Below are 27,774 nucleotides of genomic sequence, written 5' to 3' on the forward strand. Positions count from 1 at the left end.
GGGGCTTGGTTGGGAATTGGTCTACTCAATTTGAATCCCATTACCAACTCAGTTGTTGGGCTCGTTCTTAGTTCCATTTCTTTTATACCATCTACAGTTGCTTTATTTATAAAGATCACTAGGATAGTGTCACATTCTCTTCCATCAAGCGTTCTCACTCACTATATCTGAGTGCACGATCCATAAGCACTGGCGTTTATATCTCATCCAATAAATGATTTTGGTTTTCAGGGACTCTTCATCTTCCCAGCTTCCGTTGCTAAGCTTCGGGACACTAGTTCAATACATTCTATGTTCCCTACCAGCACTGCAGACTTCTCTAGCATTATACTTTCCTCTATAGTTACCCACTTCCATCCTCTGAATCCTTTTGTGCAGTGTACCTTGCTGTCCATTTGATGTCTTCCAGACGTTTGGGACTGTACTGCTCACATTAAAGGAGGGTAAGATGTTGATACAGAAACACTAGGTCCCTCTTGGGTCCGCAATCTGTTTCCTCTTAGTGCTGGCATACCCACTCAGGCTCATTTTTATTACATAAGGATAGCAGTTCCAAAGTTCTAGAGCCCAACCTAACCATATCCGATGGAACTGTTCCCTGTGGGTGTGGTGGTCTCAATTTGTACTGGTGTGGTGTGTTTATGCTCCCTTCCCCTACCTCTACTAGTTTGCAAGGGGGAATTTCCTTCGTATTTTCCCATTGCATCCTCATAGAGTTTACTAGTCCCTTTAGGCCCTGGACTTTCTTTAGTACAGCATCCATTTTTACTAACAGTAATGCCTGCCATTTCCTGGCACTACAATTACAATTCTGTACTCTTGCTTGTTGAATATGTTCATCATGCCCTTGGATCACCTGAACTGCTTGCCTTGAATCACATGAGTCTGAGTCCTGAATTTCAGTCTCCAGTTCTTGGTTTGCTAATGGTGTAAATCTATTTGTGCAAATAATAACTTCATTTCCCCTTCCTCCATCTCCCTGTGACTGTGTCAGATTTGAGCGGCTGATTAGAAATTATTATAGCAATTGCCTCAATTGGAATTGCTACTTATGGCGGAACTATATGCTCTCATAAATTGTCTTTTCCCGCAGTATCAAGTTGTTTTTTAGGGCCTTAGATCTCCCAATTCCTTCAGAATGCAAAAGGAAGTTATCTTTGCTGCAGACACTTTTTGGCTTTTAGGTTTTTCACCTAGCATGGTTTCCACCTCCTCTATAAGATTATCCATGTCTGCTACTGTACAACTGTCTGCCGGACTCCTCTTTCATTTTGGTGTGTTCCCCTTTCCCAAGGGTACTTCTGTTGCTTTACATTTCCCTATTGTTAATCTACCCGCCCAGGGGGAGCCCCTTGTAAAAATTGAAACACCAATTAATTCATAAATCTTTCAAATGATCAAAAGCTGTTATTCCTAAACAATACCCTGCCAGCATATTATTTAACGGAGTAATTTCACCGGTAATATATTGCACATGCTAAACAATCAATACAATAATAACAGCTCCCTTGCTTACTTATAACTCGTAGTCAAAAGTCGGCCCGAATAACTAACAGAGCAGGTTCGCAGTGTCAAAGTCATTAATTCCCAAACAGAACTTTGCTAGTTTAAAGAGTCACTGTCTCCAACAGATGTGCCACAATACCTGCTTTGCAGAAGGTCTCCTCCTAAAGAACCACGGGGAAGCCCCAGCCAGGCATCCTCTAGGCCAATGGTCTCCAAACTTTTTAATGCCACGCCCCTCTAGTTGAAAAATAAAAATCATTGGGCCCCCTCAGAATTTTGTGCAATTATTTTATAAAGATGGCAATGTTTAAATATGTCTAGACCTACTTAAACATTGCAGTTGAGTACTGTTACTTTTTTTTTAAATGCAATAACATGCATCTGCTTAAAACAAAGGCCTGTTATCTGTATAATGCTTGTACTGGCCAGAATCTGGCGCCCCACTTGGGATTACTTGAGGCCCCCCTAGGGGGTCCTACCCCCCAGTTTGAAGACCTCTGCTCTAGGCTCTGACGGGCATGGAACGGCCCACCCTTGGCTAAGGCTTCGCCCGGGCACGTCCCGCACAGTGGGACTGCGACACACTTTTATAGTGCTTTACTGGGTGCAGGTGCAAGAATGTGAGGGCTTGTGGGACTTGGAGTCCTCTGTGCTCTTGTTGTACATGGTGGCGCTTCCCTTAGCTCTAGCTTCACTGAGGCCGGTCTCTCCTCCCAGGTACCTGCCCAATTCGTTGGCAATGACACCCCAGCAGGGCAAAAGTCAAAGTCTGCTGTCCAGCGCGATCCCCGAATACAGGGATAGCGACATGCTTATATAGTGCTTTATTAGCTGCAGGTGCGAGGGCTTGTGGGACTTGGGGTCCCCTGTACTGTTGTACACAGTGGTGCTTCCCTTAGCACTAGCTTCATTGGGGCCGGTCTCTCCTCCCAGGTACAAGCCCAATCCGTTGGCAATAACACCCCAGCAAGGCAAAAGTCGAAGTCTGCTGTCCAGTGCGATCCCCCTATATAAATGCTGTTAATTTACACATTTATCCTACAAAGTTAGTATTTATCGTCATGTATTTGAACAATATAGTTATGGAGTAAAGAAGACCTGTGCTTAGCATATAGACAGTGTTCAACTATCATCTGGTAGTGCCTACGTGGGCTGTGAAAAATATATGTGTTATATAGCCTATTTACTGTGCAGTCTTCTGGCATAATAAAATATATCTAGTTATTCTTATGAGAGGCCCATTTTTCCCAATCCCTGCTCAAACACGTCTTCAGAGGGATTGCAATCACAATTTTAGCCGTATTTGCTGCATTCCTGCAACTTTACCCTGGCAAATTTCAGCAGGTCAATCTTGCCGAAATTTACAAGTGGGAAAATGCATGATGAATAACAGTGCATGCAGGTTTTGGTGCAGAAAATAACGACATTTGCAAGGTATTCCCTTTTTTGGATGGGGAAAATTTACGATCGTTTTTTATTTTTTTCTCAGACCCTGTACATATGGATCCAGAGGTATCAGTGACGGAGGAAGTGAAGAGAAGACCCTTTCTCCCTGTGGCGGCTTCCATTTTCTTTTGGGCAGTTCCTTGCTTACTGGAATTGCAAGCTGAACGAAGGTGCGGAGTGCAAGCGGAAGTCGAGGCGCGGTCACTGTGGAGGAGGTGCGAGGAAGCGAAGGGAGCACGAGGTGCCGCGGTGCAGCCATCCCGCTTAGTTCGGCCGCCGAGCCCAGGTGGGGTTTTGACGCCGTATTACTGTGCTCTCTGGCTGCCCGCCGTTGCTGTCTACGTCTGCCACGTGGTGAGGAGGAGTGGTGTGGCTAGGCACGGGCATGGCACAGTACAGGGCTGGAACTTGGAAGCGGGAGCTCGCTGGCGAGCTTGTCCGGAGTCGGAGCCCACTGAGGTCGGTCCGCTGTGGTCACTGCGGAGGAGTGTTGAGGAGTGCAGTTAGCGAGGAGAGCAGGCGGTGCTACAGCTATGTGGGGTTGCATCGTATGCTGCAAGGGCAAGGACACAAGGAATAAAAGAACCGTACCCAAGGCTGCAGGCGAGATCGCAGAGATAAGACAGATCTTGGACTTTGGGGTACTGTAGTGCTGCAATACGCCAATGACCAAACAGTGATCATCAGTGATTATTAGTGACCACCAACAAATAACAATAAATAAATAAAACAACAATAAACAACAGTAAATAGTCATGTAAACAGTCATGCAGAGAAGCAGCAATGCAGCAGTATCACAGCAGCACCACAACTATGTGGAATTATGTGGTGGCTGTAATTAGGCACAATCAGACACAATATTTCTTCCTCTCCCGTAGCAGGGTGCTTCCTGTGCCTCTGGCGCTCCTAGGTGGTGAGCATGGCTGTCATAGTGAACACCTGCGGAGTGTGAGCACTGGGCCCTCATGAAAACGGCCAGCTAGGTCCGGGTGCAGCTTGTGAGTGCCCCTGGAGTGTCCCGCTCACCTTCTTCGCTTCTACGCTCACTTAAATCTGTTCCACTCCTCGCCTTATACTAACATCAAAAAAGAAAAGCATCCAAACTCAAATCCTCCCACCCCCACTTAATCCGCATAAAGGCCATCGATTTCGCATTTGACAACCATTATGAGGTCGGTAAGGGTTAGAATCCACACAGAGGGGAAACCCAGGAGTCAAAATAAGACGCAAAAGGAATCTCACTGAGTTAGAAGCTCATAGGGGTAAGCTTGAACAAACTACACCGCTGCTTTCTCCTTTACATGCCCTATTTATGAAATCTGGCAGTGCTGGCAAATTTGCATTTTTAAAGGATCCTACTGCTGTTATCTATTAAAAAACAAAAGATATTGAGGGTCTTCCGACACCACTGGCTCCTCTAAAACTAGCCTCTTTGCAGACTCAGTCGGGCATATCTTCTGACCAGCCATCCGATTGTATCTCACCAAAGCCTGCACCTTTAATGTCCTATTCAGCACCATGCCTAGATCAGAAGCTAGAGTGCCCCTCTCAAAAGTCTGCACTTATGCAGACTGAGGCAAACCCAAGTCTTGATCAGCCATTAGACTCCTATGGAATGAGGGAGGACTCTAGTAAAGCTTTGGTTCAAAGTAAGCAGCAGGCAAATAATATCCTGAGCAAGGCTATGGTTCATATATCCAGTGGTCTGGATCATCGCATCACACACCACTGTGCCCAACTGGGCACAACTAAAGTCAACAACTTACAAGAACCACAGTTATTAACTGTTCATCAAGATCAGATGGAGGAATCCAGGGTCCCGTTGTCTAACGCAGCCTACCAACATTCGACTCCAATGGAGCTGTCACTGCCGATATGGAAGACTCCTGGCTACAATCAATTTCTATAACGAACGATGAGGATCTAGTTCTAGCTCTGGAGTTGAAAACCTTTAACGTGTCCAATCCCAAAGAGTTGTGCCCTCCCCTCCAAGACCAGTTTTTGATACAATCCTCCTGGCAGCGGAAGGAAATTAATCGCACCACTACATTAAAGTCACGAACTACGCTATCTTTGGTAATAGAAATTTCAAGTTGCTTGAGCAACTGCGTCTAGGGCTTGCCAACCAAGGGGGAGAATGAGCATAGTACCATGGTGCATCCAGGAAACAGCTGTAGTAATTGGGCTCATTCAGACAATAGCAGCTGAGACACCCTCTTAGGAATAGAATCTATAGCCTGCCTTAACAAAATTAAGATGGGGGACCTTTCACAGCTGCATTCTTCTGTATTAAGTGCCTTGCACACTTCAATCACAGCACTTAATATGCAATCAGACAAATTAGACCTACAGATCGATCTAATGAACATTATGGCAACACATATTGCTGATATCAATCTTAAATTGGACAAGCTAGCCAATTGGTCCTCCGTGCTGAAGGCTGCAATAGATCAGACTCAAGAATGAGCCTCCAAATGCAGTCCAATTATTGACAAACTGGGTACTCTGCCTGCCAATTTTAACATACATTGTGGATGAGTTAAAAATAAATGGAAGTGAATCCTAAACAGCCAGTTACTCTACCATACAAATAACTCAATTTGACCACAATCAATCTAAATCAGGAAGTGACCTGTCCAATGCCCAATGTACAGTATATCCTGACCAAGCAGGACCAAACCGAGAGGAGCATAACCTTAGCTCATCTAAGCTCCAAATTCAAAGATCAAAGAAGTTCCTCAGTACCACCAGATCTCTGTGATACACAGGGATAAAAAAAAACAGGAGAATGGACGCTTCAACCTGTGACCCCTCAAACAAATCAGGTAGCTGAACCATGTGGGTCTGGACCTGAGCCACTAACTAAAAGACAGAGGAAACAAGCCAGGGAGGCTAGGAAGAAACCTTGCTGTGAAGACAGTGGCAGTCATTTCTCCCCTATATAAATGGTGCAATCCAGAAGTTACAGGCTCACAATCAGTGAATGACCCCTATGCAGATTGGCGGTGGGTAGCATCTACTTTAAATGCGCCAAGGAATATCTGACTCTGAAATCATAATGCAGCAAACGTAGAACAGCAGACAGCCATAAACATTCTGTCATGGAATGTTGCTGGGACAAAAAATATTATCGCAGATGGTTTTTCATTAGCAATCAGTGGCATCTATGAACTGATAATGTTGCAAGAAATGTGGTTAACTGACCCAGTTCACCTAGGGTCTTATATGTTACAACACATTAGGGCCACAAAACCAAAAAGATCTGGCAGACCGAGTGGAGGTCTAGCATCTTATGTTTCGACTGCGCTATGTGCGCATCTGATGATTTACAGGGTATCAAGCTTAATTTTGGTGACAACTGGCAAGTAGCACCTCTCGTCATATTTAATGTCTATGCCCATCCATGGAAGGAGTGAAAAGTTCTTTTCAAGAAATTACTGCATGAGATTTTGAAAATAAGACACACCCACCCAGCATAGGATATTTTAGTGATGGGCAACTTTAATACAAACTTAATCTATATTCCAGACAATGACGAGCAGCTGGCAGCAGAAAATGCTTTATGGTCAGTTTTGCCACAGGCCCCTCATTCCCAGAAGCAACAGGATGGCACTGGCAGGGAACTGGTTGGTGCACTAGTGCACCAGGATATGAGGGTTCTTAATGGGAGGACTATATATGATACACCACCAAAGTTTATCCATTATAGTGCGAAGTTGGATTCTATAATTGACTATACTATGGTGACTCTTTCCTTGTGGTCAAAGTTAAGGAAGTTTAAAATCAAGACCACCCACCAAAGTGATCATTCATATCAGCACATAGAATTTAACCTGAATGCTGCTAGATATACTTCCGTTTCGGTTGACTTCGGTAGTTCTGGATCAATCAACTTAAAGCATTGAATTTGGTCACACCGCTTATTGCTGAAGTTAACCACCAAGACAAAAGCAGTGTTCCAATCCAAAACATCTTGGCACATGTCGGCAGTGGAAGTGTGGTCTGCTTTTTTAAGTAGACTGTCCACTTTTTGTTCCACACCTCAATCTGTGCCGACATGAGCGCCGCAAGGAACTCTTAGTTTGTCCGAAAAAGCTCTAAAGCTGGGAAGTAGACTGTGGAGTGAGCTTAGAAACATCAAAAAGTTAAATGCTACAACAACCATGTGCGAGACAATAAAACGTTTAAGAAAAAGTTACAAATCTCAGATATGGTTTGAGCAAAAGGAGAAGAAGAACATTTTCTGGCCAAGACTCCTTTATAATTCAAAATGAGCCACCCTCAGGGCCTTTTGGGCAATGGTCAATGGCATCGACCAGATGTCAAGAGCTATCAATTATTCGTGCATTTTTTAGGAAAATTGGGTAACTTATCTGACAAATATATTTAACAACCAAGAATGGACAGCCGATGTAAACACCCAGTCAAAGGTGCAAATAAGCTATGTCCAGACTTATCCAACCCCCACACGATATACAGCAGAGGTGGTAGCCCAAGTGATCAAGAAAGGGCGCAGTGATGGTGCACCTGGCCCCAATGGCCTCCCTCAGGCTATATTTAAGGTAGATCCGGAATACTGGTCTAAGCCACTTGCTATCCTTTTTACCAAAGCAGAACTGAGCAGAACTACACCGGACAGCTGGAGAGGATCCGTCATTCATCCGATATTCAAGGGGGGGGGGAACCAATCAAACCTGGATAATTATAGACAGATCACTCTAATTGGCTCCAAGGCTAAGTACTATGCCTCTTTGACCTTAGATGACTTGGTTGACTGGACCAAATCTGTCAAACTTGTCCTTCTGAATTAAACTGACTTCTGCAAGGGATATGGCACCATGATTAATATATTAGCATTAAACGTCATAGCGGACAAATCAAGGTGCCTAATGGAAAAACTGCATCTATGTTTCATAGATTTTAAAAGTGCCTTTGATCGTGTGGACAGAAATCTCCTTTGGGGGAAGCTGCAAAGCTGGGGCCTGCATGATAGAATCCTGCGAGGTATAGAAATGCTATATGATACAACCTGGGTACATATAAAGCTCGCAGATGGTACGAAGCTATCAAGGAAGATCCCAACTAACATTAATCTCAAACAAGGGTGTGTCCTGGCCCCGCACTTGTTTAATCTCTTCATGGCTGACCTGTCCTCAAAGCTGGATGAGATCAATTCACACTCTCCAAAGCTGGGAACTCTGCTTATATCACACCTCTTGTATGCAGATGATATTGTTCTGTTGAGCTACACAAGAGCGAGTCTACAGTGATTAGTCAATGCTCTGGCCAATTTTGCTATAACCAACAAACTGCAAATTGATATCAGCAAGTCAAAAACCAGACATGATTTCAAAGGAACAGTGTGATGAAGAGAGTTTAGTAAGGGCTGTGCATATTATAACTTCATCATTATTACATTTTAAGACACTTTTAGCACTTCACAGTGATTTTGCTACTTCTCTTATAGAAAATTGTATGCAATGTGTTATGATTACTTTTGCAAAGTAACTTGCACTTTATATCTTAATGAATTTAAGCCCTACAGCACTTTATAAGGATTTTATACCTGCAATAGTTTTAGTAGATTTATGTAATGTGTTACGTATATGTTCTGAAAGGTTGTCGGGTCCCTGATGAACTATGGACTCAGATCTGAAGTCTGAAGAACTTTTATGTGTTGCATTTTTTCGCTAATATTTTAATTAATCATGCAAATAAAGGTTTTCAACGTCAAAATCAGATCCAGAGGTATCATTTTTTTAGGTCCAATAAATAACTCATCCCCCATCGGTCCTCTCACAACGAGAGCCTTAGTGTTGTACAGGTCTAACCTAAAGCATTAAAATATCTGACTTACCTGGCATCCTGCATTTCCAAATTTCCAGCTTCCATGCAGGTCTGATGCTGCAGACATCGGATATCCAATGCCGCTGACTCCAATGTCAGTAAACGCAAGGTTAATAATGATGGCATTTGTTGCAGTGCGAAGTTCCTTATACTTCACAAAGATGCCAAGTACGATTATATTGCTAAGAAGACTTATCACTCCTGTGGAGATACAAGCACACAACTTTACCAAGAATTGGAATTGCACATTTTTCAGGCATTTTTTAATTTAATTGTACATCATATGCATGTTTTTTTAATCTGGCAATTATTATTTTAATAGTATCACATACATATGAAATATTATATGTGGCGAGTAAGGCACAATTACCATCATTCAACATGCCAAATTCACCTTAACATGATCATTTGATCTTTGTGTAGTAGTCAATTCTGTGCCTCTCTCTTCAAACTAACATTTGTTTAGTGTTATAAGACAGTGATCCATGGCTGTCTATAATGGCAAAAAGAATAAGAACTCCAGCTGGGCTCCAGACTCACAACACTTCACAGAACTTGACTCAAACATTTCAGATACAATTACATCTACCACTCTAATCAAATAAATGAAACTGTGATGCAACCTAATGGCCATAGAAAGAACAGCCATTAAATCCCTGAATGACCACTACAATTCTACAATAAAAGCAGCTGAGGAGCAGTTCTCATAAGGAATAACCATCAATATGTTCAGGAAGACCACAGCCAATCTCAAATGTGAGGTAGAACACAACACTGAAGGAAGACCCAACCAAACAATACAAAATGAAAACCAATAAGATTATAAAAACAATCTTGAATGACAGAAGTGAATATGATTATAGCCTGGTACTAAGAAAATAGTACATAGCAGATTCTATGTGTTTCCCAGGATCCACAAAGACAACAACACAGAATCCCTAATCCTATCTGGCTCAGGTAAACTAACTGAAAATATATCTTGCTAGGTAGAAAATAAATGAAACCATTTGCAAGAAAGACCCCTACCTACATTCAGGATATCACTTAAATAACAAAGAAACTGAATGCAATAACAGTTTGTAGCGCTATTTCGATCTTTACAGATAATAAAATCACACCATAAACACAAAATTAAATATTGCACACCTTTCTTTGCAAGAAATGTTCTAAATAATTGGTCATGATATGCCATGGCCATATAAAGTGTCAGTGCATTTGGATAAAACAACAGGGAGTATAAAATTCCTAATAAGATTAATACAATCAAATAAAATTACACAATTTTTAAAACCCATTTGAAACACAAAATTTCCACCATAACTTGCACCAAGGGTGAACTGACCCTTCCCCCCCTTATTCTATTATCCTGGGAAACACTAGCTACATAGGTACGGATGCACTTAGTGTGCCAACTCCAGGCTGCTTGTAGGTATCTCAGAACAGTGAACACCACCAGCATGGAGGTATCAGTTCTTAAGATCCTAAGGGCATCCAAGTGCCTCCTCGCACCCAGGGACCTACAGAGGTGCATTAGCCATTTCGGCCTCTGTAGATCATATGCAGGACAGAAAAGTATAAAATGTCGGAGAGTTTCAGATGGCCCCCTACCTGCCGGGAATTCAGTACTCTTATTACCCAGTTAGCACAAAAGGCCCTAATGGGCAGATTCCTCGCGTAAATCCAAAAAATGTTCATACCCACTTTCTTTATCATGGACCTGACATGCGCAAGCCATGGTATATCCTGGGCACAATTCAGAGGCAAAATGTCCTTAATGGGTTATCTATAAGAAAGTGAATGCTACCTGACCTCTTTCAACAGGTATATTTACTGACAACAACAGATATAGGGGGTCATTTCAACCCTGGCGGTACAGGACCACCAGGGCTGAAATGACGGAAGCACCGCCAACAGGCTGGCGGTGCTTCCCTGGACATTACGACTGCGGCGGAAGTGCCACGGTCGCACCGCCGGGGCAGGCGGTTTCCCGCCACAATGGCCCCGGCGGTAGTAATCCGCCAGGGCAGCGCTGCTAGCAGGGCTGCCCAGGGGATTACGAGTCCCTACCGCCAGCGTTTTCCAGGAAAAGGCTGGCGGTACGGGGAGTCTCGGGGCCCCTGGGGGCCCCTGCACTGCCCATGCCACTTGCATGGGCAGTGCAGGGGCCCCCTGACATGGCCCCATGCGGCTTTTCACTGTCTGCTATGCAGACAGTGAAAAGCGCGACGGGTGCAACTGCACTCGTCGCACAGCCGCAACACCGCCGCCTCCATTTGCGATGTTGCGGCCAAGAAACCATGTTTCCGCCCAGCGGGGATCTCCTAATGACCGCGGCGGGGGTGCGGCCGCATTGGCGGCCACACGGCGGTCAGATCTTGGCCCAACATTTGACACAAAGATAGGGATGAAGCCCTGCAAAAACTCAGAATCTTCTTGAAGCTTCTGCAGCCAAGTGCACAGAACTGTTAGGATGTGGTGCTGGAAGTGCTACTTACTCTCTTGTCTGGCTCTTGTGCGAGGAAGCAATACCTTGAGATTATCTGTGTTGAGTGCCTTTCATCAAAGGTAATGCTTGTGGTCAGTACAGAGTGTGGAAACTGAGTAGATTAGGAGCACTCCTCTTAATAGAATATCAGCAGTAAAGTATGTTTCCCAGCAAGCTTCTGATTCTCACTTGTCGACAGATTGGCTACCTTTTTTCTTCAGGTATAACTTCCTTCATGGTGGTGCTTGGTGTTTTGCTATACAATTTGTGCTAGAATTCTGATGCAGCTGGTCTTTGATACTTGGTACTAGTTTTCAAGTGTCAAGGGCACTAGATTCCTACATGTTGGATCATGGACATATGGGCTCTCAGAAAAGTATCCTGAAGTCGTGTGTGAGTTGAAAACAAACTTTGAACTCCTTTGTGCTTTTGTTTGAACTCTAAAGACTGAGGCTATATGTTCTGCTAAAGTTCCTGTGACACAACAGGATTAAATCTAAAAGGACATCTAATATGTATGCACATGTTAATGCACATGTGTATAAAATATTAGAATTCCACTATGTATAAATACAGGCAAGTGTAGGGAATGACGGGATGTTAATGACGTTCCATGTTTTCAGTTTGCAGCAGTCAAGTAGAAACTATGACCCTCATTACAACATTGGCGGTAAGTGCAGCTTACCGCCATGCTGACTGCCGCCAACATACCGTGACCGCGGCAGTATACCGCTACGGGTATTATGACCCACACATAGAAATACACCACTAACCAGACACCCACACAAGTCCGCCAGCCCAAAGGTCAGTGATAAACTGGCGGTACCAAAACCCACACCGTTACACCAACAGAAATACGCCCACAGCATCATGACCCACGAATTACCGCGGCGGACATTCAACCGCGGTAAACCATTGGTGGTACAGACCGCCGCGATCAAAATACACACAGACTAACAAAACAGCACTACATTGGACAATTCAAACTACACACACCTGACACATACACACACCACATCCACACACCCACAACACTATAAAAAACACCCACAATACCCACCACCCTTTACGACCCAATCATATTGCCAGGTGAGAGAGACAATTCAGGAGCACCCACTGAATCTGAGCCACAAAACACCATCACCCATATACCATCCACGCATCTCACAGCACACACCCCAACATATCACCCCGCACACCCTCACACATACCACTCACACTACACTCATGGCACCACAAAGACACCCTAGGTTCTCAGAGGTGGAGGTAAGGGACATGGTGGAGAAAATCATCCGGGTAGAGCCATAGCTATTCGCATCATAGGTGCAGCAGACATCTATTGCAAGGAAGATGGAGCTATGGCGGAGAGTCGTGGACAGGGTCAATGCCGTGGGACAGCACCCAAGAACAAGGGATGACATCAGGAAGAGGTGGAATGACCTACGGGGAAAGGTGTGTTCCGTGGTTGCAAGACACCAGGTAGCTGTACAGAGGACTGGCGGTGGACCCCCACCTCCTCCTCCACAACTAACAACATGGGAGGAGCAAGTCTTGGCGATCATGCATCCTGAGGGCCTGGCAGGAGTAGCAGGAGGACTGAACTCTGGTAAGTCAAATCTTTACAACGTTATCCCCCACCCTACCTGAATGCCATCACAAACAACAACCCCTACCCTCACCCCATCACCGCACCACCTCACATATACCCCACCATCACAACCCACCCATCCCAAAACCAAGCACTGCATGCAACAACAATGCATGGAACCTCATCACAGACCTGCATGGATACCCATCACCACAGCATGCACACTAGTGACAAGCACTTAGCCAAACTAATAACATCTCACACAACCCAAAGGTGCCTTGCTAGTAACAACCATAGAGGGAAACATATTCATGCACAAGATGGCACACGCAGATACAATAGCACTGCATTTACATCCCCACAGGACCCCAACTCAACGTCACTGGAGAGGAGGTGCCAGCCACATCCAGTCACCCCCCTGAAGAGGCCCACAGTTATGACAGCAGCTCGGCGCGCCTGGATCACGATGACCAACCTGGCCCATCAGGGACCTCTGGACAGTCAGTGACCAAGCCACAGTCCCAACCCACCACAGAGCCTACCCCCTCAGGAAACACCAGCACAGCACCCACCCAGCGGGCCCATACCTCTGTCCCCTGGACACGTCAATCAGCAGTGTGTCCACCACTACAGGGACTCCAGGCAACCCCCCAAACACAGGACGATCAGGGACCTGGGGTCAGTGGCAGTTGGCACACGGTTGAGGGAACAGAGGCACAGGACAACAGGGAAGCTGGGAGGCCTGCTGTGCGACAGGGGGAGGACAGGCCTAGGGAACCAACTCTCCATGACATCCACCACTCACCAACATCCTGGAAGCATACCACCATTCCCAGGAGACCATGGGCAGGATACTGGCCAAGCTGCAGGAAATCCAGTGGCTGCAGGAGGGACAGTACCTGGGGCTCAAGGAGGACCTGAGGGACATACACACCACCCTGGTCACCATTGCAGGGATGCTGGCAGACATGGCCAACACCCTGAGGGAGGCAGTGGCACACCAACTGGCCCCTGACACTAGCCAAACCAAAGAACAGCCCTCGACCTCCGCCGGCGCTAGTGGACAGGAGACTCAGCCACAGGAACAACAGGCCACCAGCACCCTACCCCGTGCAGAAGGAGAATCACCCCGCAAATGGTCCCTGCGATCCAGGCAGAAAGCATAGAACATTGCCAAGACCCCCACCAGGAAATAAGACTCTCCTGATTGTCACCCTTCTCTCCCACTCTGTCACCCTGGCCACCTTGAACTGCCATTGCTCCCCTTTCTATGCCCCCTTGGACAGTGCACCCGTGATACAAGTAGACTGGACTCTACCCTGGACTTTCCTCCATCAGCAACCCATCCCATTGCAATACCCCCTCCACTTATTAGCACATAAATAGACACTCTTGGAACAAATTCAAGTATGGAGTCTGTCAATTGTTTGACATATGTATCAGTTTAGCAAACTGTAAACATTGCAATTGATGTGTACTGTAATATTTACATAGGTATGACCTGTAGTGGGCAGCAGTAAACACACCAGGAGCCAGAGTGGGGCACAGAGATCTGAAAATTAGAGATGCCAAAGGGTACAGTAAGTGGTCAAGGAAACAGGGAAACCAGGCTGCCATGTTCAATGTCAAACACAAAACTGCAAAAAGGTGAGGTTACAGTGTCTTACCTGTGTGTCACTGGAAGTAGTGTTGGATTAATGAACTTCTGTTGTCCACATCTTCATCCTCTGCCTCCTCTTCGTCACTGTCCACAGGCTCCACCGCTGCAACATGACCATTCCCAGGCTCATCCTCCTGCAGAAAAGGCACTTGGCGTCTCAAGGCCAGGTTGTGCAACATGCAACGATGATCTGGCACACCTTCTTGGGTGAGTATTACAGGGATCCACCTGTCAGATGGAGGCACCGGAATCTGGCCTTCAGGAGGCCAAAGGTTCTCTCAATGATCCTCCTTGTTCGCCCATGTGCCTCATTGTAACGTTCCTCTGCCCTTGTCCTGGCATTCCTCACTGGGGTCAGTAGCCATGAGAGGTTGGGGTAACCAGAGTCACCTGCAAATATTTGAGGGATACCTGTTAGCCACACACTCACCCTTAGGGCCAAACCCACACCCATATACCTACATCAACTGGGTGGGGACCAGGGGCTCACCTATTAGCCACACCCTGTGCCTCTGGAGTAGGGACATCACATATTCAATGCTGCTATTCCTCAAGATAAAGGCATGATGCACAGAGCCAGGATACTTGGCATTTACATGGGAGATGTACTGGTCTGTCAAACACACCATCTGCATATTCAGAGAGTGAAAGCTTTTTCTGTTTCTGAACACTTGTTCATTTCTCCTTGGGGGGACAAATGCAATATGTGTACCATCAATGGTACCAATGATGTTGGGGATATGTCCCAGGGCATAAAAGTCAGCTTTCACTGTGGCCAAATCCTCCACCTGGGGGAATACGATGTAGCTGCGCATGTGTTTCAGCAGGGCAGACAACACTCTGGTCAGCACGTTTGAGAACATTGGCTGAGACATCCCTGACGCCATGGCCACTGTCGCTTGAAAGGAACCACTAGCCAGGAAATGGAGCACTGACAGGACCTGCACTAGAGGGGGGCGGATAGCTGAAATCAGGTCTGGCTCCAATGGGTCACACAGTTCTTGGATTGTGGCCCTATCAAGTCTGTGGGTCAGGATAATGTGCCTGTCCTCCATTGTCGCCAGGTCCCCCAGGGGTCTGTACACGGGGGGATGTCTCCATCTCCTATTCATCCTCAGCGGTTGAACTCTAGGGTGAAAAACGGTGAGCAGAAGGTGATATTCACACATATGTCAATATTAATGTGCATTTCTTCCTTTACAGAAACAGTATGTGAACTCGTGACTCAGTTGATGTGCCAATGTCTGCTGTGACGCAGTTAGGTGCCATGGCCTGTGCCCCCTGAAATGACAGCTGCCTGACCTGTGAGGAGAGACAAGTGGAAATTAGGTCATTCCGCAGGCGTTGTGCGCCGTTGCGGTCGACGGTCAACGACTGCACGCAAGATAGCATTGGTTATCATTGGGCCCTATGGGTTCCTGGAGCCAATGGCGATTTACGCCGGCGGTGACGGTACGCACCGCCACGGACATGACCGCCATTTTCTATCTGTGCACTCACTTGCTACCTGACCTTCAACAGGAGAGGACTTACACTGCAAGTGCGGCTGTGACCTGTGTCTGGAAGCGACAATGGCTCGAGTGTCTGGGGAATTGCCTTCAATTCCGAGGAGTTGGAGAGACTAGTGGATGGGGTCCTACCCCATTACACTTTACTCTATGGTCCTCCAGACAAACAGGTGAGTACACTGTGTGCATGATGCGTGGGCCATGAATGTATGGAGTGCTGTGTGTGTAAGCCCCGTATAGGGTGGGGTCTGAGGGGTCCTGGGCAGAGTGCTGCATGTATGGTGGTCAATGTATGTGTGTAAGGGGATGGGAGGGATATGGTGGGCTAATCCCTTTTCTGCTGTATTTTTTCTGCAGGTCAGCGCCCATCAGAAAAAGGGTATTTGGCATGCCATCGCCAAGGAGGTGCGGACCCTGGGGGTCCTTGACAGGTGGAGCACCCACTGCCGCAAATGGTGGGAGGACCTGCGCCACTGGGCAAGGAAGACGGCGGAGCCCAGCTGGGGCTGGCCTCCCAACGAGGAAGGGGTGCCCGTCGTACCCTGACCCCCCTGATGTTCCGTATCCTGGTGGTGGCCTATCCGGAGTTGGATGGGCGCTTGAAGGCATCACAGCAGCCACAAGGGGGAGTACAGAATCAGAATCATGACTTTGCGCGTGTTAAGGTTTTACCTGGGTGGGGGATGTGGGCTGTGGGTGTCCCTAGGCCAGGGCGAACATGGCAGGGTAGGTTTAATGATGGGCAAGCTCAGATGCACTCCAACCCCAATAGTGTTAGTGGACACCTACTACTGGGCAGGGTCCTGTGGGTTTCAGGTGTGCAGCTAATGGCGTTAGGCATTGTACCCCATGGGGTGGTGACTAGCATTGTAACTGGTAGTGCATGGCCTAGTGCATAGGGCTGTTCCCTGTTTGTTGTGTACGCCAACGATAGTGCTGTTGCTGGCATTGACCAAGTGTATCCTCTGTCTTCCCCCCCTTTTTGTTTTATCACCCTGTCCATGTGTGCATTAGCATCATCTGGCGGAAGAGCAGAGGCACCAGCAACGGAGGGAGCTGCACCCCACATGGGCCTGGCGGCCGAATCCACCGACGATGAGGGCACCAGTGGGACAGAGGGTGAGGGGAGCACCACAACGGAGACAGGAGGGGACACTACCGACAGCGACTCCTCATCCGATGGAAGCTCTCTGGCGGTGGTGGGCACCTCTCTGCCCACCCCAACAACAGGTACAGCTGCCACCCCCGTACCAGCACCGCCCTCCCAGCAGCCCCTCAGTGTGTTTCCTGTGCCTGCTCACCCAGGAGGGTGGGCATCTCCTTCGCCCCAGGCACCTCAGGGCCTGCCCCAGTCAGCCCTGCTGCCCTCAGTGAGGAGGCTATTGACCTCCTGAGATCCCTCTCTGTTGGGCAGTCAACCATAATGAATGCCATCCAGGGTGTAGCAGGCATTTGCAACAAACAAATGCATACCTGGAGGGCATTCACTCTTGCGTGGTGGCACAACATAGAGCATTCCAGGCTCTGGCTTCCGCACTGATGGCAGCCATTGTCCCTGTCTGCAGCCCCCCCCCCCCAAACTTCCTCTATCCAGTCCCAATCCCCTCAACCCCAGCCTATCCCAAGCACACCTTCAGACCAGCAATCACCCAAATCAACACACAGAAGTGGCTCAGGCAGACACAAGCACCACACTTCATCCCACAGACACTCACACAAGCACCATCCCCATGCAGACACAACAACATCCACTGCCTCCACTGTGTCCTCCTCCTTCTCGTCGTCCACCTCCCTCCCAGTAGCGTCTCCACTCATACCTGCATGCACTACATCCTCATCCACTACCTCCATTACCAGCACACCTATCACTACACACCTCTCACTGGCAGTCACCACCCCCACATCCATGCACATGTCCCCTGTGTCCTCTCCCACTGTGTCTGTGACCCCTCCTCCCAAAGTACACAAATGCAAGCACACACACCCAACAGCCATTCACCTCACAACAGCATCCAGCCTATGCACCTGCACCCAAACACAGCAGACTGACACCTCCTACAACCACTCCCTCTTCCTCCACTCCCAAACCTTCACACTCTTCCCGCCCCAGTGTCCCTAAGAAGCTTTTCCTCGCCACCATTGACCTATTCCCTACCCCACACCCCCCGTCCTTCACCTTGGGTCAGGATGGCCAGAACCCAGCCCAGCACCTCAGCCACCCAGTCCACGGCCATTGTGGTTTCTGCAGCTGTGAGAGGCTCCAAGGAGGCACCCGTCAGCCCAGCCAGTGTGCCAGCACCACCTGCCAAGGCCAAGAAGGGGACAGCAGCCAGCAAGGGGAAGGAGACAGAAGCAAGGAGGCACCACCATATGCCAGGGGCAGGAAGGGGCACAGAACACCAGCCATGGCACTTCAGCCATCCGAGGCTGCAGGTGAAGGCCTGGAGGCTACCACTACCACTGGCAGCACCGGCACCTGCACCGCGGCCAGCACCGCCATCTGCACTGCGGCCAGCACCGCCATCTGCACCGCGGCCAGCACCACCACTTGCACCGCGGCCAGCACCACCACCTGCCCCGCCGCCAGCAGCACCACTGCCAGCAGCAGCAGCCCCAGTGCGCAGCCGTCCGAGGCTGCAGGTGAAGGCCTGGAGGCTACCACCACCACCATTGCTTGCACCGCGGCCAGCACCACCACCTGCCCTGCCGCCAGCAGCACCACTGCCAGCAGCAGCAGCCCCAGTAGGCAGCCATCTGGCATCCACTGAGCAGCCGTCACTGCCGGAGAGCAGTGTGTAGTGGTGACTACATGGGCTGCAGTGCGTCCTGGACCCTGCAACACCTGTCGGTGTGACACACAGGGGAGAGACTGTGACCTTGCGCCATCCAGGATGAAGCACAATGGGCACAAGGCCCCCTCCAGAACGAGTGGAAGAAGCCATCCACTCAGCCCCTACTTGCCAGTTGAAGAAGCCATCCACTCAGCCCCTCCTTGCCAGGATGAAGCACACTGGGCACAATGGCCCCTCCAGAACCAGTGGAAGAAGCCATCCACTCAGCCCCTACTTGCCAGGGTGAAGCACACTGGGCACAAAGCCCCCTCCAGAACCAGTGGAAGAAGCCATCCACTATGCCCCTCCTTGCCAGGATGAAGCACACTGGGCACAAAGCCCCCTCCAGAACCAGTGGAAGAAGGCATCCACTCAGCCCCTCCTTGCCAGCATGAAGCACACTGGGCACAAAGCCCCCTCCAGAACCAGTGGAAGAAGGCATCAACTCGCCCCCACCCACTTGAGAGACTGTGGCCTTGCACTCCCCAGGAGCAAGCAGTGGGCAAACCACCTGCTTGAGAGACTGCGGCCTTGCACTCCCCAGGACCAAGCAGTGGGCAAACCACCCACTTGAGAGACTGTGGCTTTGCACTCCCCAGGACCAAGCAGTGGTCAAACCACCCACTTGATCTACAGTGGCTTTGCACTCCCCAGGACCAAGCAGTGGGCAAACCACCCACTTGAGAGACTGTGGCCTTGCACTCCCCAAGAGCAAGCAGTGGGCAAACCACCCACTTGAGAGACTGTGGCTTTGCACTCCCCAGGGCCAAGCAGTGGGCAAACCACCCACTGGAGAGTCTGTGGCTTTGATCTCCCCGGTACCAGGCATTGGGCAAACCACCAACTTGAGAGACTGTGGCTTGCACTCCCCAGGACCAAGTAGTGGGCATGGAGCCCCCTCCAGGCCAGTGGCGTTATTCCATCTTCTGGCTGAGGTGCCCGCCCATTCCCCATCCCCCTGAGGTGCCTGTGTGTTTTCGACCTGATGCCCCTGCAGTGTTCTCTCCGTATTGAGGCAGGAGTCAAGTGTGGCCTTGGCCTATGTGTTTTGGGCCAGTGAGCCACAGACATTTTTGAGTGGGCATTGTCCCTCCTTGTATATATTGTACATACTGTTTATTTATTTATGAACATATTTCTCATAATTTCTAATATTACACTCATTTTAATCCATTCCTTTTGTACTTGAGTTATTCCTGAGGGTTACGGGTGTAAGTGTAATGTTGTTGCATGTGTTTGTGTCTATGTTGTTGGGGGTGTGGGTGGGGGTGTTGCGTGTTGTGTGTGTGTGTCACTCTCTTTTTCCTCCGCCCCTCCATTGTGTGCTAGGTGCAATACTCACCGTGGTCGTCTTTGCCGGCATTCATGCCCCTGGTGTATGAGAAGATACACCAGCAAGGGGAACACCTGCAGTTCGGGCTCCATGGCGTCCTGGTTCTTCCTTCCTTCCTTGTGTGTCGAGAGGTGAGTCGTTTCCCTTCTGTGTTCTGTTTCCGCTGTGCTTTTGATGGCATTGGTACCGCCCCGGAAAAGCTGGCGGATGGGCGTGTTGTAATGCAGTGGGCAGTACATTGTCCTCCGCCTGGCTGTTGGCGGTTACCGCCACGGTGTTTGTTGCCACCGCCGTGGCGGTCAGAGTGTTAAAGTGGCTGTATGTGTTGGCGGTTTCCGCTGTGGTCATGATTCCAATTTTTTTACTACTGCTTTATCACCGACCGCCAGGGTTGTAATGAGGGCCTATATCTTCCACAAAAAGTGAGTTAGTCACATAGTTTGAGGTCGTTATTCTAATCCAGGGCAAGGTGTGCTTATCTACATATCTAATAAGATCTCAATTCCCTTTGAAAGCATAGAAAGTTGGCTGTACTGTGCTCACTGAACCACTGGAACCAAGCTACACCTGAAAGAAGGGCCCCAATCAGGGTGAAACCAGCCTAGAGAGTTGCTTGTGTCCTGGTTCAGGGAGGACCTGTTCTGGGAGTTTGGGCTGGACTATTCCTATTGGAGCAGGGGCAAGATTGATTTGCAAAAGGCTGTGTCCAAACTGAGGTGGCACAGTAGGTAAAAGAACGATGGGTTGGAATGCTACCCCCACAATTGCCAGTGGTTAGGCAAATAGCAAGCATTTATCACATCACTTTTTGTGTGATTGATGTACTGAGATATCACTAAGGTATATTACTTGAAAGTTTTAATTATGATCATTGTTCTAATAACTCAAGGTGCATATTAAAACTGCCAGTCTTCCTTCACTCCAGAACAAGAAAGAGTGTGAAGCACTGCGGCTCTCTTTTCTCTTATCCCATTCTCTATTCTAAGTTTCTAGAAGTGGGATTAAACTTCTAGAACATGCAGTCAGTGGTGGGGACGGCTAGAGACAGGAAAGAACATCACTTCCATCAGGTCTTGTACACAAGGTTAGTAGAAAACTCAACAAGAATTCACCATGACCCACAACATTTTCACATTCAGAAATGCCAAGCTTCCAACTTACTGGCACTGCTGTGCTGTAGCTCTGCAGTCTGTGAACCTGTTCATAGTACAACTAGCGAGTGAGGTAAAGGCCACCTCTGGCTGCAGACCATAAATTCTAAATTTATGATATTCTTCTGACTTGAACCTTTTGAGAAGAGGACCCCATACATTTCCCCTGATGTTTTGATGAAATTTATAGAATCTTCAATCTTAAATTTGCCTACTGTTTAAAATGAGCACATTTCACAGATACCACTCTACCACCCTCTCAATAAAAGATAAAAGAATGCAAACCAACAAACTGTGCTAGCCCTTTGAATAATGTTGGGTTTTACTCAAAGGACAAGAAGCACACCATAACGTTTTGACAAACTATATGATACAACCAGAGATGCTCAGACACGTAATAGAAGGATGACAACATGACGACTCTGAGGTCTAATTTCATAAACCATGGGGTCAACCACAGAATTGTGGACAACCAAATACACAAAGCAATCAGGAACATTTGAGGCAACCTCTTGCACCACAAAGCAAAATAATCCTAAACAGGCTCCCGCTTTTCATTGTGTAAAAAAACAGATTTAGAAGTCCCAAGCAAAATGGCCAGGGAATTACATCTTTTTGTGCAGCAAGATGACCATCTGCAAGAGGTATTCGCTGATATGTTCCTATTTGCATTCCGACAATCATCCAACCTCAAAATAAGTATTTTAAAAAGCAAATTATTTCCTCATACTATGGAGAATGGTATAGCCAGCGAGTGCAAAAACAAGAAGTGTCAAACCTGCCAGCTTATCCACACTGATACAATCAAAATACTGCATAGAGACTACCAGAAAACAAGAATTTGCAATGCAAAATGTCAGGCATTTGTGATAGTTCGAGCTACTGGTGTTGTAAATGACAATGTCTTTTACCCATGTGTTTTAGTTTGTAGTGGTGTGGATATATGTGGTGTGGAGTGGAATTATGTGGTTTGAATTGGAATTGTGTGTGGTGGAATTGTGTGGAGTGGATTTGTGTAGTGGAACTATGTGGCATGGTGTGCAGTGGAATTATGTGGATAGTAGTTATGTGGTATTGACTATACTGGAGTTATATGGAGTGGGCTTGTGTGTCATGGAGTGTAATTATGTGGAATGGTATTAGGTGTTGTAGAGTGGTATGTAGTGGAGTTTAAATATGTGCCATGATGTGGAATTCTTTGGTGTGGATTGGATGTATGTGGTGTGTTGTGTAATTGTGTTGTAGAGTTGTGTTGCACAACATGTAAAATTACAGCGCAATTTTCAAACCAATTGCTACAGGTAAGTAAAGTTTTCCTTCGACACCCACATTCTGCTGAAACAAGACTGTCTGATGTCACTTCACAGGTCGCACAAGTGTACAACTGAATGTGCCATTGTGTGCACAAATTGTATTTAAGGTGCTGTGTCATGTGCTGTTCAGTTGGTCAGGCAGTACGTTTATGATTACAGTCACACTAGTGTGTTCAGCCCATGATCGTATCTCTTTTCTTTGGTGACATCACGGTGAAGGCACCGGTGCTGACACTTGAAATTTATGATTTGTTTTGAAATCTTACCTGAATAGTAGTGCTTTTCACGTTTTCACAATGAACATAGGAATGAGTTGGTGTACATTCTGACTTGTTTTGTGTACTCCTCTGAGCAGCCAGCCATAGCATCTCATAATAAAAAATAATATGCCAAGCTACTGTGTGCCCCCCAGTGCCTAATTTGTAAATACAAAGGTGCCGGTGCCCAAAGCCCTCATCTTAAACATGCGGCTACTGTAATTAAATGTGTGAACATGGAATACTGAGGAGGTATAATCCTGAAGCCATCTCGGGCCTCTTCGATCCATATAAAGCCACTCGCTGTCCCTCCAGCTCACTCTTGCAGCTTTTTACTTTCTCCCTCTATGACGCTTTTCGTTTTTCCCTTCATCCGTCCTTCGAATATGTGTCTTTTGCTCGCAGCAAATGCTTGAGGCATAAGAATAAGCCCTGGCCCTCAAAAATAAGTGCTGGTGCTCAGCACCGGAAACAACAAGCACAAATTAAGCACTGGCGGCCCCTTACAAATAAACACAGGACTGTGCAGCGCACCACAATGAGTCAGTGGCCACGGTGTCATGCTGTGCTGCCCTCACACAGCAGAGAAGCAGGCCTGGGGGAGAGGGTTAGGGTTAGGCAATTGTGATGATGAACAGGTATCACCATGCTGTGCACAAAATCAAACAAATATCTTACCAAAAGAAGGCCAACTGATGATCTATATCCAAAATTGCGAAAAAAGCAAAAACAAATACAAGCAACGGAGCAGGAGGCAGCACTAACACAACTGTGGCATTAAGAGTAGGTGGGAGGAGGGAGGGGGAAACGCTATATTAACATGTAAGCAACTATGGTACCGAAACTGAACATAGGCAAACAGTAACAGAGCAGTGTTGGAGGAGGCACTTTCTGGTTGGTAAGGCAAAACCATAGCTAAGCAGAACATGCCACTCCTGTCAAGGGTGGGTGATTACACTCACTGCATAACCTGTGCCCACCCTTAGGTAGCTTGGCACAGAGCAGTCAGGCTTATCACTGAGGCAATGTGTAAAGCAAAGGCATAGCACTACTCCATCACAACCACGCTGCATGGCACAAAGGAGACTTCACACAGATGGTATGTGTAAATAGATTATATTCAGCACACACATTGGCAACACAGTATGGTTATAATGCAACTCTGGACTTATGCCCCAATTAGCAAAGGAAGTCACGATATAAGAACCAGCTGTGTGAAACCCCAACTACTATATGTACACATGACGAAAACGGTACAATCCCTCACCTCTTCCACATAAGGTGTCAAACATTGTCAGCACAAGGCTCACCCTAGAATTCCCCACAATCAGTGTAACACATAAATTCAGGGTGCACTACAGTTCTCAACGTTAGCAGCAAAATGTACATACATGGTTTACACTTTTGCACAGCACTGCAGCCAAAGTCGCACTAGTAAGACGTAATACCAAATGTAAGAACTCCCTGACAGGGTAAATGTGACTAGCAGCACCACGGTACTGCCTTCACATTCACCCACACTCACTTCCACACATTCACTCTGCACCGTTGTTCAGTGCCATGGGTATCAGTCAGCGCGTGCACACAGTCAATCGTACGCACTCACTTCAGGCACCCTAATACGGTGCCCTGATATCCGGATAGTGGATGCCACTGTGTTCACAGGCACCCTGGATCTCAAACTGCCCTTCACCCACCAACCAGCTTCAACTATCCTGCCCTACCACAAACCAAAGATTGCATAAACCTTTCCCTGGTTACTAGGCCATTCATTGCTAAGTCACAATTCTCAGGATTCTGATGTCAAGGTTGAGGAAAGGAAAGACAACAGCTGATAGACAATAAAGGAAAAGACGTTCGGGCTCCCCATAGGAGGTTCACTCAGAGGTCTGCAAAACACAGGTGGAGGGTCACTGGGGGCACTGTTAGACACCGAGGCGCCCACCCCTGCCCAGCCAGACGGTTCAATGTTACCAAAAAGTTACCAACTTCAGCACCTCTAGTATGGAGAAGCGGCATCAGGCTTGTTGACGTGAGTTGCCTGCAACACTCCCAGTTCCACATGACAAGTTATTAGGCCCTGCACCTCCTGTACCAGGAGATGTGGCATCTGGAGCATGAAGACTCAAGTGACCCCAGCTGGTCACGATCCCCCAACAAAAGTCGACAGTGGTGTACCTCCACAGAATGGAGGCACAACACCAGAGGTCCACTGATCTGAGTTGCCCGACCGTACATTCATTCACTTCCCAGAAGTGCTTTTCTAGTGCATCGATGACTAAACCACCTATACCATCAGAAGAGGTTTGTCATCCTCAGTCCAACGATACTAAACATCATGAGGCTGCTCCCCTCTAATCCACTACTGGAGCCATACTTAATAAGACTCATTCTCCCATGTTACTTTATGGGCAGAGTAGCGCTGACTGGTAGTGCAAACATGCATGGGTATTCAGCAGTCCCTAGGCACATATACCTCGAAGCACTACCATGCCTTCCAGGGCATGTGGGGAACTTTCATTAAAGCCACTGCAAAGTTGCACATGCGCCAATACTGGCCTGCTGTATCAGGCTCAGTTCCTCTATTAGGGTACCCAGCAGCAAATCTGCACAACCTGGCAAGTGATGTCAGCTCCCATCCCTACATAGGAACACCCCCAAGGTGCACGTTACACACCCAGGCGAGAGATACTAGTCACCACTCACACCCATATTCAAGTATGCACACACTGGCAAGTTGTGCCAGTCTCATTTAAGCATATGATGCCCTGGTGCAAGTAGGCACCTCAAGGCCATTGTGCAAAGCTTCTCATATATATGAATTCCCAGGTACACATGGGCACAGAGAGGCCTCCTTGGCCTCGCTTACAATATGATCCAAGAGTGCCTGTATTGGCAAGCTGTTTCAGGCGCAACATACATATAATCATCCATTGTTCACCCACTAGTCTGGTATGCCAGGCTCAGCACCTCTGAAGGCCCCATGGCCTCCCTGCACACCCTGGGCCCTGCCTTGGCGGACCCACACACGTTGGTCAAGCCACCTCCCTTCCAGGGGAGGACATGCGTGTGCACTTCCCCAGTCGCCATGGCTCAATGCTACTAGTAGAGGAGCAGGCTACCCTTATGCACACCTTTATTTACCCACCCTGCCCTCTGCCTACCATCAGCCCCACCATAAGGGCCCTCCAGGGAAGGCATAAGGCCACTCAGAGTTGGACTACCAACCTGACTGCAGATACGCTAGCCTATAGGCCTAGGACATGATTAACAGGGTCTTCTAGGGGGTGGCACACACAATGCACATCCCCCTAGTAGCTAGGGCCGTACCCACCGCAGGTATGTGGTGTTCTTGTTTCACATTTGACATTAAGATTTGACTGACCCCACCACGACCCCATCGAACTCAATAATCAAAAGGTGGAACAGAGTATGACGATGCACTTGTAGGGTCAATAACCTGACAAATACCTAGCTCTGTCCCACCCAGTTTTTGTGACACCAGTAAGGTTTGTAACTTTCTGCAACCCAAACCCTCTGCCCTTCCAGGGGCATTGAACAACTATGTGAGTAACGGTGTCACAAAAACCAAACTGCACCTAATGCTTAATTTGAGCCAGTGGTTTCTGGTGGGTGGTACCGGCACTTATTTTTGAGGGCATATTTATTTTCTTCAATATTTGTATATATTTAATACTTATTTTGGCATCAGGCGTTTACTGCAAGCAAAAGACACATATGGGAAAGATGGAGGAAGAGAAAAACGAAAAAGCGTCACAAATGGAGAAAGCAGAAAGCTGCAAGAGTGTGTTAAAGGGGCAGGGAGTCACTGTAAATGGATTAAAGGGGCCCGAGATGGCTATAGGACCTCACCGCCTCAGCATTCTGTGCTCGCACATTTAATTGCAGCAGCAGCATGTTTCAAAGTAAAACTCTGGACTTCGGCACATTTGTATTTACAAATTAACCACTGACAGTACCCATATGACTGCTCGGCCCCAGCCCTACTGGCTGCACAGAGATGCTGACTTAATATGAGGTGTACTATGCTCATGGCCCACTCATACAACACCAAGTGTGTCCAATTCGTGCCAGCTATCTAGAGGCATCATTGTGATAGGTGATTGACTCTACATATATGCTCCTTGCAACATGTGACTGACAGGGACATGATACAACTGTTCATTGGAAGGCATCTGCCAACATGCAACTCACAGATGGGGCTGGTATGCGAGCCCGCATGCACTAGGCTTTTCCCCAAAGGTACCGGCCCTTCAAAGGCACTGATCAGGCACAACTGACCCCATCCAAACAACCAGCAGGCCATTAAAAGCAGGCCAATAGGACATCACCCTGTGTCAATGTATCTACCCACCCTACCAACAGATGACCAAGTGTGTACCCTGTAGAGATACATAGTAAAAGACTTTACCATTCAAAAGGGATACTGAGTATTACAGAAGGGGGGGTCAAAGGAATGGTGATATAATACTTTTCAACCACTGTAGTGTACACAGGGACAATGTAATCCTGAAATACATGCTGTTTAACATTTGTATTATGTGTAGAACCACAATTTGATACTTGTTTTAACATCTCAACGGAATAGAACAGACCAGTGGTTCCCAGCCTTTGACTTCTGTGGATCCCCACTTTATCATTACTGAATCCAGGGGGGACCCCCACTGAATCGTTATCGGAATCTGGGGACACCCCACTGAGTCATTACTGGAACTTGGGACCCTAGCTTAAACATTTTTATTTGAATCACAAAAAAATAGGCAAAAAATTCAGAACTAACACATACACAACGGATAACACATTTGATTTAATTTACAAATAAATATAC

General features: G+C 47.5%; 1 protein-coding gene across 1 annotated transcript in view; it reads right to left on the reverse strand.

Moving 5' to 3' along the window:
• Positions 1–27,774, reverse strand: part of RRH (retinal pigment epithelium-derived rhodopsin homolog) — a 280,798-nt gene that overhangs the window by 201,925 nt on the left and 51,099 nt on the right. Inside the window, exon 2 of the mRNA XM_069230250.1 lies at positions 8,810–9,000. Coding sequence (XP_069086351.1) covers positions 8,810–9,000 — 191 coding nt within the window. The remainder of the gene's footprint in view (positions 1–8,809; positions 9,001–27,774) is intronic.

This window comes from Pleurodeles waltl, chromosome 1_1 (genome assembly GCF_031143425.1).
Source record: "Pleurodeles waltl isolate 20211129_DDA chromosome 1_1, aPleWal1.hap1.20221129, whole genome shotgun sequence".
NCBI lineage: Eukaryota > Metazoa > Chordata > Amphibia > Caudata > Salamandridae > Pleurodeles > Pleurodeles waltl.